Below are 19853 nucleotides of genomic sequence, written 5' to 3'. Positions count from 1 at the left end.
GAAAGCAGTGTTCCTACGAGCACCACTACTTTTCTGTTGGGATATTGTTTTATAACAACATAGTTAGACCTCACTTGAGAAATGCTGGGAAAGGTTCAAACCTCAGCAGGAGAAGCTGCCATGTTGAAAGGGTCTGTCATTGAAATAGGTTTTTATGGGTCAAATATTTTCCAAGTGCGTCATATTTTTGGACTCTATCACTTGCAGCCTGGTCATTTTCACTTATCCACATGACATGCAAAGTAGAGAAAAAGGACATATTTTAGACAAGTGAAAAGACACCATGGGACTTCCCTAGGAGTGGTGAAATACAATAATAGTAATTCCTAGTCTAATGCAGTATTGTCTTGGAAATCTAATGACTGAGAACTTTGGTGTTGTCACCACGTCCGAAGTCCAAATGATCTGCAGAATATCAGGTACTTCTCTCCTTAAAACACCATTCAGACAAAGGTCCTGAAACAATGCTTATGGCTTGCGGAACCCTGGAAGGGTGTTCTTTCTTTCTTTAGTTTTGAAATCACTCCTCTGCTTGGCATAGAAAGTCTCAGCCTCTTCTGAGATAGTCAAGAGTCATGAAGGTCATTAAGAATGTTTCCTCCTGTTTGCTGGGCCATCTCCACTTCGTACCCTGTGGAGCAGGGATCAAGCCCTGATCTGAAAGGTGGAAGGGGTCAGATAGCTGAACTGGAGGGTGGGCTTGGATGGATGGGGTATGGAGAAGCCATGCCCTAGGCCCTGTGGCCAACAGTCTCCAGGACTCAGGGGGTGAGTGTACATCCCAGTGGTGGCTGATATCACCTACAGATGAAACTAGTATTTTTAGAAAACGACAGAACATTCTAGGGAACTTTTCTGGGCCATCTGGTGTTCCTATTAAAAATGCATATATAATTACATTCTTTGTTTCTTTTTTTAATCATTATCCCAGAGAAAAGGGAAGATTAGATTTTTTAAGGTTTTGAAAAGAAACTTTCACAGTTTATTTTGTAGGGTTGCCAAGAGTGTGATATTAATTTAATAACCATTTCAGCAAGTCTCATAAAATTTTCCATTCTAAGCTACCAAAAGTAATATTTTTCATAAGTTCTTTTATTTGCAAAACAGGGAAAATGTCCAACTACCTCAAGTCATCTTGGGTTTGACAAAAAGCACATGAACATAGAGGTTATAAAATGTTCAAAGTCTTGGCCAAGAATTGGGAGGGTTCACTGTAGTTATCACCCCCCTGCCCTCTCAGGAGCCTCTGCCTTCCAGTGCCATTTATTCTACAATTAATTTCATGGGGAAACATCCCTTGTACTGATTCTTTAATTAAAGTATACTCTGAACATTTGCACACATCTTTAAACATTATGCAAAGAAAACCATTTTTAATAAACCTTTGTCAGCGCTCTTGGAAGAGATGAACTTTGTCAGGGTGAATCTGAGATTCCTTTGTCAAATTATTTTTCACCTGACGATCATCAAACATTAATGATCCCCAGTTCTGAAGGGCGTGTTGTGAAGGCAGGAGTAGTGGAGAATGTGCCAGGCACCCACGTACTCTACACGGTGTTTGAGGGGAGAGCCCTGGGTTCACTGCCCCCCATAGGGTGACACAGAGTAAAGCAAAAAGGTTGTGCTGCTTCATGTGAATCTGAGCCAAAATGGTAACTAGAACATACAGCTTTTCAAGAAAATGCAAGATCTTCAAGGTACTGCCTAGGGAGAAGCCTTCTGATACCACGCTGGGGAAGATGCTGGGTCGCACAACTACTCCCCTGCTGGTTTTCAAGCTCAGCCTCCAAAAGGAAACAACTTTCCAAGTTAGATAAAAACTAAAGTCCCCACAGCTGACCTCCTGCCTGTCCAGTTACAGAGGACTCGCCCAGGCAGGATGGTTACCTGTATTTGCAGCTGTAGATGTTCACGCGGCCTGCCAGGTCAGCCCCGGGGCCCTGCACGTGCACGTCGGCCTCAGACAGCTGGTCTGCTTCCGTGGCATACTCGACCACGACCACGTAGGGGCCGACCCTCGGGACCCGTAGCTGCAGGCGCAGCTCCACCTGTCAGAGAGCCCAAGTGGACAGATGTGAGATGTACTGGATGCGTTTCCATAGGCAACAGTGAAACTGGGGCTGAGCAGACCCCAGGAAGAGTTTTATATGTCATCATACTAAGAAATGTGGTCCTGTAGGTAGGGATGCCCAATAACATACAGGACGCTCCGTTAAGTTTGAAATGCAGATAAGTAACACACAATTATAGTTGAACTGCAATTCAAATTTATTGGGGCATCTGGTATTTTTATTGTCTAAATCTGGTGGCCCTAGTCTCTACTCCTTCTACCCATATATTTGCCTTGTTTCCCAAGGCCAAAGATCCTCCAAAACTTGAAGTGAAAAGGAATTTCCAATGGGAGATTAAAAGGAATGAAAGTATGCCTTGAAGCTCTTTAACTGTTCTTTGATTAAAAAAGAGACTTTTATGAATGCAAATAATGACTTGTATGAATGCAAATAATGTAAAGTGATACACACACCCCTCTCCTGAGATGATGACTAATAATAGCTTGGTTTTCATACTTCCAAACCATTTTCTAGGGCTTCCCTGGTGGCGCAGTGGTTGAGAGTCCGCCTGCCGATGCAGGGGACACGGGTTCGTGCCCCAGTCCGGGAGGATCCCACATGCCGCGGAGCGGCTGGGCCCGTGAGCCATGGCCGCTGAGCCTGCGCGTCCGGGGCCTGTGCTCCGCGGCGGGAGAGGCCACAGCAGTGAGAGGCCCGCGTACCGCAAAAAACGAACAAACAAACAAACAAACAAAACAAACCATTTTCTACATCTGAAAATGCACAATGCACACATATGTACTTTTTTTAAAAAAGAAAATCTGTAGGCAAACATGGATGCTTTCGTACCATCACAGCAGAGCTGAGTAGTTGCGACAGGGTCCATATGGGCCGCAAAACTGAAAATACTTACTACCTGGTCCTCTACAGATAAAGCACACCCACCCCTGACATTGCCTAGTGGTTAGGAGCATGCAGTCTGGAATCACTGTGCCTTCAGCTGTGTGACCTTGAGCAAGTTACTTAAAATCTGTATGCCTCAGTATCCCCCTGGGTAAAAATGAGGATAACGTAGTGTACCCACCTCTGAAGATTATGAGGATTAAGTGAGTTAATATGTGAAGAGCTCTTAAAACTCTATCTGCATGTTGTAAGCACTATATAAACGATGATTACAACTCTGGTTCTTGCTTTGTGCCACGACTTTTTTTTTACTCAATAGTATTTAGTGTGTCTATACCAGTACATACAGATATATTTCATTTTTCTAATGGCTGCCTACCATTCCATAGTATAAATGTAAAATCATTTATTTAACTAATCCCCTATGGATAGACACTTAGGTTGTCTCTAATTTTTCCTAAAACATATAAGGCTACATGATCATCTATCTATATCTTTATATCTATGGATATATCTGAATCTGTATCTATATTTATATCCTTATGCTAGTATTTCTGTAAGATTCCTAGAAGTGGAATTAGAATTGCTGGATCAAAGTGTATGTGCATATTTAATGCCTGAGCCAATATTAGAACTACACTCCTTAGCAGTTTAACCCACTTCAGCCCGTAAGCGCAGGCCCAGCCAAGCTTCACCACACTTAACTAAAATCCTCTTATCCCTTGCCTTCAGGAAATTCATATTTACTCTTCCTTCTGTACAGCTCTGAAGCCCACAACTGCTATTTTCCACAGTGATTTTTCTATCACTTAACTAGAGAAAGACTTCCCTCAGGGAGAAAATGTGGATTATCCACACCACTTTTCCACTCTGTGTTTTACAGTGAAATATGACTCTGCCATTGGTCCATGTGGGGAGGTTATTGCCAGCATCTCTCCCCTGGGCACCTCCAAACCAGGGCTTGTCTGTCTTCACCCCACCATGGAACACACACAGGCCAATGATGAGCTTTCTCCCAGGAGTTATCATTGGCTGCCAGTTCTATCATAGCACTCTATTATAAATTTCTATTACTCTTCCTACTCTGAGTCCTATGGGTTGACTTTTGGAAGACTTGTTGGAAGGGTTTTGAATGTATTTGATGGTAATAATGGGTTTTGACAAGTCAGACAAAAGATGTAAATGATGGAAAACAGAAACCCTGCTGTCGCTCTTTGTTATCAGTTATTATCTTTGAAAAAGGGAACTTTAACGAAACCAGTGTCACTCTGGAGGCATCTTTCCCATTTTATGGCACAAAACTGTCTTCACCTAGTTATCAGTGTTTCAGGGTAAAGACATGAAAGGTGGGTGTATCAAATCTGTTGCTTACACAAAGCTAAGAGGGATAACTAACCTGCCTGATGTCAAAGTAAGGATTCAAAATGATTTGGTCAACATATACTTACTAAACACCTACTCTATGTCTGCCCACCAGCAAAGTGATGGACATGCAATGGTAAACACGACAGATCTGGTCTCTGCCCTCAGACAGACTTTAATAAAATAATTAGATAACTGGACAAATGCAATGTGAAATTACATGTATGGCAAATGCTCTGAAGAAGGGCTAAGAGGGGTACTTGAGCTAGTCAGGAAGATGAGGGGGGAGGGGAAGACTTCCCTGAAGAAGCAACAACCAAGCTGAGTGCTGGAGGACAAGGAACAGACAGCCAGACCAAGAGGGGAGGGAAAAGCATTCAGGCACAGGGAACAGCCTACGACATAAAGGGTAGCCTATAATGTATGTCCAAGTGACTGAAGTTAGGCCACAGTGACAAGGAACAGAGAGCAAGAGGAGGTATGATAAAATTGGGAGGTAAAAGGGGCAACCTTAGAGGACATTACAAATTTTTGTCTGTATCCTAAGAGCAATAAGATGTTATTGTAACGTTCCAACTGTGTATGTGTGAGGGTGGGGTGAGAAAGTCAGTGATGATTAGATACTTCTATCACAATGAGCATGCTGACTACAGTATGGAGAATGAGGTGAGAGATGCAATAAGCAGAAGCTGATGTGGGTGAGCTAATGGGGAGGTTACAACAGAGATCTTTATGAAAGATGGCGGGGTATTGGGCAAGAAAGATAGATGGAGAGAAGTGGAGATTATTTTAAAAAGTTTGGGGAGTACACTCAGGAATGGGTTGGCTTTGGTGGGGGAGAGAATGGAAGAAGTCATGCATGACCCTGAGAAATCTGGTTTGTGCATTTAGATGTATGGTGGTGCCATTTACTTAGGTAGGAACACTAAAATGGAATTTGAGATCCCTCTGAGATATCTAAGAGGTAATGTCAAGAAGGAAGTTGGCTGTGCTACTCTGCATATAAAAGGGGAGGTGTGACTGGACATACCAATTTGGGAGTTATCTGTGTAGAGTTGGTACCTAACATGACAGACATGGAGGAGACTGCTTAGGGACAGACTACAGCATAAAAAGACAAGGGCTAAGGGGACTTCCCTGGTGGTCCAGTGGTTGAGAATCCATCTTGCAATGCAGGGGATGCCAGTTCAATTCCTGGTTGGGGAACTAAGATTCCACATGCCGTGGGGCAACTAAGCCCATGCACCAAAACTAGAGAGCCTGTGTGCCGCAACTACAGAGCCCCCATGCAGCAATTACAGAGCCCATGTGCCGCAACTAAGACCCGACGCAGCCAGATGAATAAACAAATATTAAAAAAAAAAAAAGACAAGGGCTAAGACTGAGCCTCAACAAATTCTAACATTTAATGGCTAGACAGAGGAGGATAAGCCTGCAAATGATATTTTGAGGAGGCGGCCAGAGAGGCAGGAAGAGGCCCAGACTACTCTTAAATTCTGGAAAACAAGGCAAGAGAGTGGTTTTTTTGGTTTGTTTGTTTGTTTTTGGCTGCATCGGGTCTTAGTTATGGCATACAGGCTCTCTAGTTGCAGCATGCAGGCTCTCTAGTTGCTTGCCCCGCAGCACATGGGATCTTCGTTCCCCGATCAGGGATTGAACCGGCATCCCCTGCAGTTCAAGATGGATTCTCAACCACTGGACCACCAGGGAAGTCCCAAGAGTGTTTTTAAATGGAAGGAGTATTCAACAAGTATTGAAAGCTGCTGAGAAGTTAAATAGATGAATAGATGAAGACTGAAAAATATCCATGGGATTTAGCAACAAGGGTATCATTGGAAACCTTGGCCAAAAAAAAAAAAAAAAAATTAATGGAGTGGGAGGTGAAAGCCAGAGTGGTGTGATTTGAGGTGTGAGTGGAAGGTAAACAATTAGAAATCGTGAGTCTAGACAATTCTTGGTTTTGAAGGGGTGAAGAGTTATGGAAGAGTGGCTGAAGGATTGTGGGAGGGGGAAGGAGGGTTTTAATCAAAATAGCATAGAATTTAGCATTTTTTTAAATGTAGGGTGACTTCCAATTCAGATGGCACAGGAATTCACATTTGCTGTACCCCATCTGCTCCAAGACACAGCAACCATGGATAAAATGTTTTAATAGAAAAACAAAAATTATGTTTGGGATTAAAAGTAGACAGATAATGGAACATAAGTAAAAGAAAAACTTCAAATAGCATGGTCCTCTTGTCCTTCAGGTCTGGAAGCAGGCTGTTTGGGTCAGCAGTTCAGCATATGCAGAGTAAGGAGAATTAAAAATGCTTCATATGAGACAGTGGCCAGATCCAGGCTCATTTTTTGAAGCCAAAGGATGAGGGTTCCTTCAAATCATGAAAAGCTGGAAAAAATTGCTGAAAATCTGCCACTTGGGTTTCAACTTTATAAAAAAATGTGGAATTTGGGAACCAAAGATCAAAGATGAGGCTTCATGACCAAAAACTGAGTTAAGCACCCACTGGCTCAGTGTCTGAATCTGTACTATCCCCAGTATCACAATAATAGAGGTTGGCACATCATAATGCCTCGCTCTGGGCTAAGGGTACAGAGGACCAGACAGACACTGCAAAACTACTAGGCTGAGATGGATGTGGAGAAAGACAGAGAAGATAAAAAAGAACCTCTCATTCAAAGTAAGCCAATAAGCAAACAAAATAAGCCTCCACAACATAAAGAAATCTAATGTTAAGAAAGACAGGCAGGGCTTCCCTTGTGGCGCAGTGGTTGAGAGTCCGCCTGCCGATGCAGGGGACATGGGTTCGTGCCCGGTCCGGGAAGATCCCACATGCCGCGGAGCGGCTGGGCTCGTGAGCCATGGCCGCTGAGCCTGCGTGTCCGGAGCCTGTGCTCCGCAATGGGAGAGGCCACAACAGTGAGAGGCCCACGTATCGCAAAAAAAAAAAGAAAGACAGGCAACAATATCATCAACTGAAGATGAGTTCACTTCAGATGAAATGAACTTTATGAAACAGTCTGACAAAGGCTTTAAAATAAATATACTGGTCCCTTATCTGGAACCCCCAAAATCTGAAAAGGAAATCCTGTTTTTGTAACTCATTTGATGGCAAAACCTAACCTAGCCCTAACCAGGCAGCAGTTGGTGGCAAAATCTTACCTGAACTGATATAAGTCCATGTATATAGTCTTCATGTATCTCCCTTGGTGTGCCTACTCATGCTTTTCATTGGAGAAATATTAACCTGTTTGATTACAAGGTGCTATCCCGGACCCCACTATAGATGTTATGCATGTGTGTATCATTTTATCTTTTTAATATCTTAAAAATTCTGAATTCTGAAATATACCTTGCTCCAAGGGTGTTCAGATATTCAAAAAGATCAATAGAGTAACTCTTCTTTGAAAAGCAAATGAAGCTATGAAATAAAAATTGGCAGCAGAGAGACAAGAAAAAGTAAATATGAGAAAGAGCCAATGAGAAATTTTTTGAGACTAAAAGTACAAATTACATGGAATTGGTAGGCTGAATAAAATCTAGACTGGAGATAGTGAAACAGAGCATTCATGTATTCTAACAGAGTCTTGAGGATGTCATCCAGAAAGCATCACAAAGAGCCAAAGAGATATAAAAATACGAAAGAGCAGGGCTTCCCTGGTGGCGCAGTGGTTGAGAGTCCGCCTGCTGATGCAGGGGACACGGGTTCGTGCCCCGGTCCTGGAAGATCCCACATGCCATGGAGCGGCTGGGCCTGTGAGCCATGGCCACTGAGCCTGCACGTCCGGAGCCTGTGCTCCACAATGGGAGAGGTCACAACAGTGAGAGGTCCGCATACCGCAAAAAAAAAAAAATACGAAAGAGCAGTCTGGAGACAGATTGAGAGGCTCCAACATTCTTCCAGTCTGACTTTCAGAAAAGAAGATGTAAGGACAAGCAGCAAAGTAATATCTGTAGAGATACTAACTGATAATTTCCCAGGATGAAAGACATGACTCTTCATATTGAAAGTGCACTTTGAGTATTAAACTAATAAACAAAAATAAATCTGCACCTAAACATATCGTAATAAAACTTCAGAATATCACAAATAGAAGTCCATCTTAGAACTTATGGTTAAACATACTGGATTTAGCACACATATTTATTGATCCTCCCTCTCAGAAATCCACAAAAATAAGAGTAAATATTTTTTGAATCATAAACCCACAAAGAAAAGAGAATTGAGAAGAGGAAAAGAACAGACCAGAGATATACAAAAGTTTGGAAGCTAGAAAGCAAATGGATGTTAACTAATTAAACAGACCAAAGAAAGTTGGAACCTAAGTGTGTGTGTGTGTGTGTGTGTGTGTGTGTGTAGGGTTGAGTTGGGGTTGGGGTTGGAAAAAAATCTAGGAAATCTCCCCAAACATAAAACTAGATAAAGAGATTGGAAAGGTGGACGAAAGATAAAGAAATAAATTATCAAAGAAATAACTCAAGAAAGTTTCCCAGAGAAGTTTCTAGGCTAAAAGGGTCTGCCGAGAGCCCAGCACACTGGCTGAAACTACCTATATCAAGGCACATCCTTATGAAATTTCAGAATACAAAAAAATAAAAAGATGATGCCAAAAGGTTTAGGAAAGGAAAAGCAGGTTGCATCCAAAGAACTGGGAATCAGAAGGTACCACAGGTGCTGCATTAGGCTACCTCTAGAAGAAGTGAGTCCCCCATCAATTTAAGTATTCAACAGAGGATAAATGAATAAATATCTGACAAGGATAATGTAGAAAGAATTCTTTCACAGGAAGGGAAAACAGACGATTCCTAAGACCTCTTCTATCTCCATTTGTCTCTGAGTTTTAGCACAGTGATCTATTAATGCTGTGCAATAGAGCTTTCTGTGATGGCAAAATATTCTGTAATCTGTGCTGTCCAATAGGGTGACAACTAGACATATATGATTATTGAGCACTTGAAATGTGATTAGTGCAACCACGGAACTGAATTTCTAGCTTTACTTAAGATTAACTAATTTAAATGTATATAGCCACATGGGGCTAGTGGCTACTGCATCAGACAGCACAAGTCTATAAGCACTCAGATAAAACAGTAAAAATGACTTAAATAAAACTGGACAGCCCAGAGCTTAGTTTTGTGCATCATGCAAATAGAATAGCTCAGTGCTATGGCTCTAGGCTAAGTCAGAGGTAGGGACAGCCCTGATGAATCATCAGCATCACTTCTTGGAGATCAGCCCTTCCCAACTGTACCTCCCTGCTGTGTGGGGAACACACACACACACGCACGCTCACGCACACACACACACACGTTTGTATATATGCGTAGGCATGTATATGCATCTGTATACACACAGAGCATGGGTAGGGAGAGAGACAGTGGACTGAATATTAGAATGGAGAGGAAGTAAGATCGCTTCATTTTTCTTTATGCATATTGTTTTACTTTTTATAACAAGTATATATTTTTGTAAAATAAAAACTCAAATAAAATAAAATGAAATGAAGACTAAATTTAAGAAATATCCTTAAAATCCTATAACTTCTACCTTGAAAATGTTAGGAATGTAGTTTACAAAAAGGTACACATCTAAATGGTCAGTGAGAGTACCATATATATTTTCATTCCACAGATTTAATCCCCCAAATAAACATTTTCCTCAAGGGTAAGAAACACAGAACATTGTAGAAAGTAAGGAATGGAAATATGGTGGAGGAAGTTTTCTTTTCAGTGTCTTCTTTTTGAGGTAATGAGTTCTAATTGTTGATACACAATACTTCTAACTCAATCTTAAAACAGTGTAGTCTTAAATTGTTTTGAGGCTCAGAGAACTCCTGGAAGAAAAGTAATGCCAAGATCTGTACTAACCGGTCCTCTGAGCCATGAAGGAGGTCCCTTTGGGAGTAGCAGTTCCAGATTATGAGCTCAAGGAATTCAGCTGCTACAAATCACCTAGCCTGAGGGGATGAGCAGTCAGGGAGCATTGTATCCTTTTAGGGTAAGCTGTGTAATTTCTGGAAGCCTTGTAGAGAGATCTTGCCCTGAATCAGACAGAACAGGATGCCCCCTTATAAGCCCAGAGGATCAAAAGGAAAGGATTCTGTGGTCGTCCATGTTCCCCACCACATCTACTGCAGAATGTGCTCAGAGCCTAGCCCTCTCATGGGTCAGTGTGCTGGACCACCCAGCCCCAGCCCGAATCAGAGAACTCAGCACACCTTTAATTAACACCTCTGAGGAAGTCTTCCAGGTTCCCCTGAATGTGAGAAGCAATTACAGCCAAGGGTTTTCAGCAGACGGACTGGGAAGTAATAACAGTTTTGACAGTAAAGAAAAGGTTGCCCCACCTCTCTCCCACTGAGGTCCGCCATGACTGGGTGTTCAGGGATGGGCTGCCTCACTGCCAAGGGTCTTGGCTCCCCGTCAAGCAGGAAGTGTCTGGCCTCAGAAGCCAGGGCACAGGGGAATCGGGTCACTGGCAAGTGCTGGTAAAGCAAGCAACTTCAACAACAACAATAAAATATGACAGTTACAACCGAGAACAGAACACAGAACATCACAGTGCATCCCCGGGGCTCTTATCCTTTCCGTCTTTCATTCATTCACTCATCATTCTTCAACAAACTCTTACTAAGTGCTTACTACAGGAATCGGATGGTCCATTTTCATCTGCATGAGGAATGGGAGAAGCAAAGGTCCACAGACCTAGATACCATTTTAAGCGCTTCCCCTCACCGGATGCATGACCCTGAGGGTATTACTTGGGCATGCGTCGCCACTTCCTCATGCGAGAGGGTGAGTCACTCTTATGCGCCAGAAGCCGTGTGCAAAGTACTTTGTGAATCTTACACAAAAGACAGTCACTGCCACAGAGAAAAACCACAATTAAGGAATTAACCAGAGCACTCTGTTCAGTCGTGACCCTGAAGCCTATTGAAAATCCTTGCACCCAAGGCTCCTGAGTTAGAGGCCCCTGACAATGCACCCGCTGCCCATACTAACTTCTCTCGGGGAGGGCCTACGTCGGCGCACGGCTCTGTGACCGGCAGCTGCAGTGAGGGAGCCTCATAGTAGTCCCTGGGGAGCAGCACCAGGTAGTCCTAGGAAATAAAGACCGAAAGGACGATTACTCATTAGGAAGGAGGCCATAAGTTAGTAATAAAATAGCTACACATACTAGCTAAACTAATAATAACCAAGTGAAGCACTCTAGTTAAACTGTCCGCATCAACTGCTTTGTTCTGCCCCCGATTCACCGGAACACACAAAGCAACCTCTCACAGGAGCTTCAAGCATTGGAGATAAGCACCTTAGGCAAACATTTTTATTTTCAAATCTCAGGGGAAGTTTTACCGGTTCTTCTGGGTTGTTAATAAATTCAGAAATAAAGACAATAATCACCTGTCAATTGATGAGACCTTCTTTTGACATGCTGGTTGCCTTCATCCCTATAGAACCCTGAGTTGTAGGGTCATGTATACTGGCTTTTTATTCCCACACCAGAGCAACGCTCTCCTGGCTTCGTGTAAAAATGTGATGTTTTGCGATCCTGGTAAATCATAGCTTGAAACTGGCCCACTGCCTGTCCTAGGTCAGGAGAGGAAGAACATGTGTTCCACTGAGGGTGCCACGTGGAGCCCACAGCGGGAATTCAGAAGCAGCTCTTCCGGAAAGGGCAGAGTTTGGGCTTCTACAAATCCTGGCATCACTGACTGTCTACCAAGGGAAGAAGGGAGGGAATGTTTGCCACAACGGTGAGAGACTTGTACACGGGCCATGAGGCTTTTGTCTCTTCACAGCCCTCAATATGTCTACAGCAAAGAGGAGGAGACTGTACAGGAGAGGAAAAGTAGGGGCTCAGCGGGCTTCTATCTGAGTGGGGTTTAATTTAATTAAAAAAAATTTTAATTGAAGTATAGTTGATTTACAGTGTTGTGTGAGTCGCTGGTGTACAGCAAAGTGATTCAGATGTGTATTGATATATTCTTTTTCATATTCTTTTCCATTACGGTTTACTACAAGACACTGAATATGGTTCCCTGTGCTATACAGTAGGACCTTGTTGTTTATCTATTTTATATACTGTAGCTTGTATCTACTAATCCCAAACTCCTAATGTATCCTTCCCCCACCCCCTTTCCCCTTTGGTGACCATAAAGTTTTCTATGTCTGTGAGTCTGTTTCTCTTTTGTAAATAAGTTCCTTTGTATCATATTTTAGATTCCACACATAAGTGATACCATATGGTATTTGTCTTTCTCTTTCCAACTTACTTCACTTAGTATGATAATCTCTAGGTCCATCCGTGTTGCTGCAAATGGCATTATTTCATTCTTTTTTATGGCTGAGTAGTATTCCATTGAAAAAAACATATATATGTGTGTGTATATATATATATACCACATCTTCTTTATCCATACATCTGTCAATGTACATTTAGGTTCCCTCTATGTCCTGGCTATTGTAAATAATGCTGTTAGGAATATTGGGGTGCATGTATCTTTTCAAATTAGAGTTTTCTCTGGATATGTACCCAGGAGTGGAATTGCTGGATCATATGGCAACTCTATTTTTGTTTTTTTAAGGAACCTCCATACTGTTTTCTATAGTGGCTGCATGAATTTACATTCCAACCAACAGAGTACAAGGGTTCCCTTTTCTCCACACCCTTTTCAGCATTTGTTATTTGTAGACTTTTTAATGATGGCCATTCTGACCGGTGTGAGGTGATACCTCATTATAGTTTTGATTTACATTTCTCTAATATTAATTTTTAAATGGCTATTGCTCTATTAGTAAGCTTCCTTTGGTTGGGACCATATCTCCTCATTTCTTTATGGTCCCAAAGATCCTAAAACAGTAAAGGTTGATAGTAAGTGCTCAATAAAATATTTTTAGAGAAAATGAGATCATAATATGGAAGCATACATATGAATTATGACACAACTGCAGTGGCTAAAGGTCATGAACACTCTTCCATGCCTATGCAGTAATTTTACCATGAACTTCTTCTTTCCATTAGTCCAACTTTGTGCCCTGTTACTGGACTCAATGGACTTTTCCTCTTCTTCATGTCTAATATCTGTGAAACATTCAGAAACTTTAGTAAAGCAACAAACCTTTCTACCAAGAAGTGCAAGAAAAATAGGGACTGAATGAACAGCTTAAACCTTCACATTATAAGATCTCAGATTTGGAAAGGACCTACATGGATAAGCATGGTCTCTACTGTATGGGGCAGACTTGGAGTTAAGGGACTTGCCTGAGATCTGCTCATTTAGCCAATCAAAAGAGTTGTGCCAGAAGGAAAAGCTTTCTGTGTTCCACTCTGAGTGCATGAAGCCAAGTATTGCCAAAGACGATTTTGAAAAGACCTTGCTATAAGTGAAAGCAGACATCAAAGAGGGGTATCTGAAATAGCAGGCTTCATCCCTACAACTCCCCTGGCCTCTCTGGCTATTCTATTAATGCGCGAGGACACAGCCCTTCCCCTGATGAAGAGTTCTTTGTCCAAGGCAATCTGTTTGATGATGCTACTACCACAGTCAAGGCAGAAGGGGCAGGAAGCATGTCACAGAGAGGCACTGACTGGCTCTTCGTCTCTCCCTTCGCTTTTCACCACCAAGAACTTCACTCATGTTAGGATCTTCTCTTCCTCTAGCTCCTTCTGATTCGTTGTGCACAGTTCCCAGAGAGGTTAATCTTTTTCTTACTGCCCTTCTGATTCATGATGAAAAATCCCAAAGAAACTTTTGAAAGGCTGGGACATACGCTCATAAAGGTTGTGCATTTATTTTAATATCTTTGAGTCATTCTGAGTAAAAAATTTCTTTTTTTTTAGCCTGTGAGAAGTTGGCTGGAAGAATATAAAAGCTATTTTAAGTTGGCTCCTATGTCATTATGTCATGTGAGGGCAAATGTCACCATAGGTTCCTGTGTCTAAAAGGGAACCAGCTATGATTTTTCTATCTTCTGGTCACTGTGGGTCACTGTGGATGGACCCTCTCTAAGAGGGGAAGAATCTCCCCTCAGAACCATCTCTTACCAGGAGGACTCCTTCCGCCTTAATACAAGCGATCCATGTTCCTGGTACGATTGAAAATGGATCTGCAAAACCATTTCCGGGTACGGTGACAAAGGCCGGCTCCTTATTCGGCTGGAAGATGGTCTCTTTGCTTTGAGCAGCATCTATCAGAAATAAAAAGAATTGCTTAGGGCATTCTTCTAGCAGCCAGTGTTCTGACTTTAGATACTCAGCTTTGAACATTCAGTTGACATCTTAAAAGGTTTCAGATAGTTTACTGATAATATGAACTGATCATATTTACTGATCTTATTTTCAACAATTGCATGAATGTATATATCTATGTATAAAATAGACTAGAAAGATATCACTAATAAGATGTTAGCAGTGGCTATCTATGCTGGGATTGTAATCTTTAAATTTATAAAGTATATTAAGACATGTAAACTGCTTAGAAAAGTTCTTTGCACATAGTAAGTATTCAGTATATTACATTAGATATTAAACTATTTTTTTCCTTTTTTGTTTATATGTAATTAAAATTTTTTTGATTTCTGTTGAAGAACAGGCAATCATTTTGAAATAAGAAAAAGTTGCGGTTTTCTTTTGTTTTCAGGATGCAATGTTTTCTTCTGCATTAAACAAACAGAGGACCTTCTGTAGAAGGTTCAGAAACAAAACTGTTGCATCGGAGTCCAATGGAGGCTTCTTCTTTAGAAGAAATGTTTACTCCAAATACCTGCATTCACTCTCCTGTTCTACAAACATCTACGGGGCCCACTATGTGTCAGGGCTGGAACTAGGTTCTGGGGACCAGGCAGTGAACACAGCCAGCATGGCCTTTGCTCCCTGACAGTGGGGACAGGGGAGGTGGTGGGTTGCAGACCAGAAGAAAATACGGTATAGCGTGGACAGTGACATCTGGGAGGAGGCATAGGTTACTAAGGAATAAATACACAACTGGGCTCCTGACTCAGACATAGGGGCTTAGGAAAGGTGTCCCAGAGAACAAGAAAACAAACCTGTCTGAGTTAACGGAGGGCAAATTGCTGATGGCATTGTCCCCTGGGAGGCAGTGGGTCCATTAGAAAGGGTTTGGGCGTCCATCAACAGATGAATGGATAAAGAAAATGTGGCCCATATATACAATGGAATATTACTCAGCCATAAAAAGAAACGAAATTGAGTTATTTGGTAGTGAGGTGGATGGACCTAGAGTCTGTCATACAGAGTGAAGTAAGTCAGAAAGAGAAAAACAAATACCGTATGCTAACACATATATATGGAATCTAAGAAAAAAGAAAAAAGGTCATGAAGAACCTAGGGGCAGGACGGGAATAAAGACACAGACCTACTAGAGAATGGACTTGAGGATATGGGGAGGGGGAAGGGTAAGCTAGGACAAAGTGAGAGAGTGGCATGGACATATATACACTACCAAACATAAAATAGATAGTGGGAAGCAGCCACATAGCACAGGGAGATCAGTTCAGTGCTTTGTGACCACCTAGAGGGGTGGGATAGGGAGGGTGGGAGGGAGGGAGATGCAAGAGGGAAGAGATATGGGAACATATGTATAACTGATTCACTTTGTTATAAAGCCGAAACTAACACACCATTGTAAAGCAATTATACTCCAATAAAGATGTTAAAAAAAAAAAGAAAAAAAAGAAAGGGTTTGGGGTCTGAAGATTGGGTCTTGTCTACAAAGACCAGCTGTGTGCTTAGAAAATTTACTACGCCTCTCAGCTGTTTCCCTCCTCAACCTTCTTCGGTTTCACAAAGTTCTTATCATGTGAGGAAATGGGTGCCAAAGTACTCTGTAAATGATAAAGCAAGCTTGCCAGTTCTTCCTAGTAGTTACTGTCTAATCAGCCTCCAGCCTTACAAGCTTGGCTGACACAACTGGGTACATCATTTCTTCCCCAAGTCCGACTCTGCCATGGATACTAAACGAAGGCGCTTAAATTTCGCACCTAAATTAGATTTCTACTGGCGCCATTTTGTGTTCTTGTGGAATTCCCAGTAGTCTGTTCCTGGACTAGCGGAAGCCCTCACTCTTTGCAGAGCAGACTTCCAGGCCTCATCCCTGACTGTGGTGAGATCTGCCCTCTGACTGCGGCTCCTTGTCTGCCCTCAGGAATCCCTCACCCGTGAATGAGGTTGGCATATTCCTCCCTGGAGCTCTCTTGGGCTTTATGCTTTACCCCATTCATCTTAAGAATTCCTGTCCTCACCTATTTCTCCTTGAATTACTTGGTTTGCCTGAAACAATGGGAGAATTTAGGGCAGTAGGCCAGGGGCTCTCAAGTAACACCACAAAGGTGACACCCACTTTACCTGAATGAGTTATAAATTAGCTTTGCCCTGTGGTGATATCATAACCCATGGGGTTCAGCCAAGGTACATAGGTTGTTACACTGATTTCTTTTATGACAGTTAATAACAAATTTAACAGTAAAATTTAAATACTCAGAACATTTAGAGGTTGAAAAGGTACAAAGGACGGGGCATCTGTGTCTCAATCAGACTATATCCCAGGCTTCGTGTTTTCTAAAGATCAACTCTGTGAAAATTAGAGAAAATGTTTCACTAATTAATCACTTCTTTATCCAAAAGAGGCTTGAAAATTTACTCACCTGCCTTAGCCCAGGATGGATAAATAGTTACACGGCCAGATACTGCTTCAGCTCCAGGGTTAATATATCTCAGAACAACCCAAAACAAGGAGAGACTTGACTTCCCCACATTCAACACGATCCTTACTTCATTCTGAAAAATACCCAAAACCCATAAAGTATAGAAGAGACAGCTGGTTAAAAGAAATGTTAGCCAAACAGTGATGGCATTCCAGTTTCACTACTGAGCTTGTAGTGAAACCACACACACACACACTCATATACACACACATTCACACCCACTCAACAAACACCAAGTGACTAACTCTGCGGAAGATGAACACAGGCTAGTCAGCCAATAAATTAAAATCACTTACAATTAAAGGTTCAGTGAAAACGCACTCCCTCAGCAACCGAGATCCTCTTTTGACCTTTTAGTAATCAGGCAGACAGAGCGGAATGTTAGATGGATTAGTTCAGGGAAAGAAGCAGTGACGGGGCAACCACCACTAGCTGGGAGAAATAAAAAGGCAGAACAGAAGGAAAAGAAAGTATGTTATTTAACACCACCAGCCCCAGAGAGACAGCACTCCAGAGTCCACTTCACATACGTAACGTCTGAAACAGTCACAGAAACCAGTGGTGGCTAAGGAGAGGTTATAAGATCCCAAACACATTAGCGATGAAATCTAGATGTAACTAAAATCTGCCTGCTAAATCATATGGAATTTATCTCAGTCCCTGTCTAAGAAGAATGTGGGCTCTCTGCTGGGGACAGGGGTTCTTGCTGGTCCCCAGGTCCTGTTGCCAACACAATGCTCTGTAAGTGTTGCTGGGCCCATGATCTTGAAGGAGACACTAGACTATTTCAATTCTGAACCACAGACCACATGTCCAGATCCAGCTGTGGCCCAAGGAAAGTTCATGAAACATGGAAATTTCTAAACCAGTGTTCTTTAGGTCTTTCCTCCAACTCCTTTGGTTGAAATGAAGGGGACTTTTGTTGACAAGACATCCATGGCAATAAAGACTGGCATTGGGTAGAATCCTTTGCTCTGGAAGCAGGAGTTGCAGCTGACCCACACTGAGGAACTCCAGCTGGCCCTCTCAGTTTGACAGAATTCATCTTTAAGGGTTAGTTCCACATCGGAAAATAAAAATGCAAGAACATATTAAGGGCAGAGTAAAGTAAGTGGTGATTCCAGGGAACACCACCCAAGTCCTCTGACTAAAAATACTTACAGAAAAATCCATCATTAGAAATTCATTCCTTTGTGTTTACCAGCTATTCTTTCAAACTGCAAACACCTGTGAGGAGGTATATACCTTGACTGGGCTCTTAGTCATTCACATCCTATTATGACTCAGTGGAATGCACTGCTTTTTTCTGAATAATGAAGTAAAAGCAGAGAACTAAAGAAACTGAATTGCTGTATTTGGGGAGAAGGAGAAAACAGTGAAGTGTCTTAAGATCCCAGGTACTGTTAGCAAAAGGCATCTTAGATGGGGCACTTTGCCAGGCAAGAAGCAACATTAGAATCAATGGGGGCTCCTAGGGAACTGTGACCCCGCCCCTGTTTCTCAAGGGCTGCCTGATTTAGAAATAGCAAGCACTAGTCCTGGATCTGCTAAGGAAACATACAGAGCTACCATCGTCATCAACTTGCCTCTTTTATTCTGAATTTCTCCACTGAGAAACAGCTTGAAGAGAGCAACCTCAAAGAGAAATTCTGAGGATAAAACTACTCAATGACTATGAAGAAATGTTCAGTTATAAATGTTGTATAAGTTCTAAAGGTAAACAGACAATGTGTAAATTCCTTAATTATTCCACTGCAAAACCAAGAGAGATGGATACGGTAGAGAAGACTGAAGGACAGGAGAAATATGGGAAAGAAAAATTAAATAGCACTGACTAAAACTCCTCCTTTATCTTAGTTTCTGTTCATATAGTAATTCGGAGTTATAAAAAGTAAAAAAAAAAAAAAGCATTGTTCAAAATTCAGCAACACAAGTTTACTGGAATTAAGTTAACTCATTTTTTTTTTTTTTTTTTTTTGCGGTACGCGGGCTTCTCACTGTTGTGGCCTCTCCCGTTGCGGAGCACAGGCTCCAGACGCGCAGGCTCAGTGGCCATGGCTCACGGGCCCAGCCGCTCCAGCATGTGGGATCTTCCCGGACCGGGGCACGAACCCGTGTCCCCTGCATCGGCAGGAGGACTCTCAACCACTGCGCCACCAGGGAAGCCCAAGTTAACTCATTTTTATTCTCCACAAATGGCTTTAAAGAAAAATGTCTCTCATGTTAAAATATAGCCTAATTTCATCTGGAAAACTTCTTATAAAAAGTCTCCAGAGATAAGCACCATCTAGAGGGTGTGGAAAAAAGGGAACACTCTTGCACTGCTGGTGGGAATGTGAATTGGTACAGCCGCTATGGAGAACGGTATGGAGGTTCCTTAAAAAACTACAAATAGAACTACCATATGACCCAGCAATCCCACTACTGGGCATATACCCTGAGAAAACCATAATTCAAAAAGAGACATGTACCAAAATGTTCATAGCAGCCCTATTTACAATAGCCCGGAGATGGAAACAACCTAAGTGTCCATCATCAGATGAATGGATAAAGAAGATGTGGCACATATATACAATGGAATATTACTCAGCCATAAAAAGAAATGAAATTGAGCTATTTGTAATGAGGTGGATAGACCTAGAGTCTGTCATACAGAGTGAAGTAAGTCAGAAAGAGAAAGACAAATACTGTATGCTAACACATATATATGGAATTTAAGAAAAAAAAATGTCATGAAGAACATAGGGGTAAGACAGGAATAAAGACGCAGACCTACTAGAGAATGGACTTGAGGATATGGGGAGGGGGAAGGG

At 42.0% G+C, this 19853-nt stretch overlaps 1 protein-coding gene across 4 annotated transcripts in view; it reads right to left on the bottom strand.

Annotated features, from left to right (window-relative positions):
- Positions 1-19853, bottom strand: part of LAMA3 (laminin subunit alpha 3) — a 252215-nt gene that overhangs the window by 114735 nt on the left and 117627 nt on the right. For 2 of the 4 annotated variants that reach the window (XM_081251700.1, XM_081251702.1), the window contains 6 exons: positions 17337-17390; positions 16981-17113; positions 14363-14505; positions 11320-11417; positions 10665-10818; positions 1888-2048 (listed from right to left, as the gene is read on the bottom strand). In XM_081251700.1, the coding sequence (XP_081107826.1) occupies positions 1888-2048; positions 10665-10818; positions 11320-11417; positions 14363-14505; positions 16981-17113; positions 17337-17390 (743 nt within the window). The remainder of the gene's footprint in view (positions 1-1887; positions 2049-10664; positions 10819-11319; positions 11418-14362; positions 14506-16980; positions 17114-17336; positions 17391-19853) is intronic. The other 2 variants (XM_081251703.1, XM_081251701.1) reach the window with 1 other exon arrangement.

This window comes from Mesoplodon bidens, assembly GCF_964165515.1.
Source record: "Mesoplodon bidens genome assembly, chromosome: 13".
Lineage (NCBI taxonomy): Eukaryota > Metazoa > Chordata > Mammalia > Artiodactyla > Ziphiidae > Mesoplodon > Mesoplodon bidens.
The sequence above is the reverse complement of the archived record's forward strand: the minus strand, read 5'-3'. Positions and strand labels throughout refer to the sequence as shown.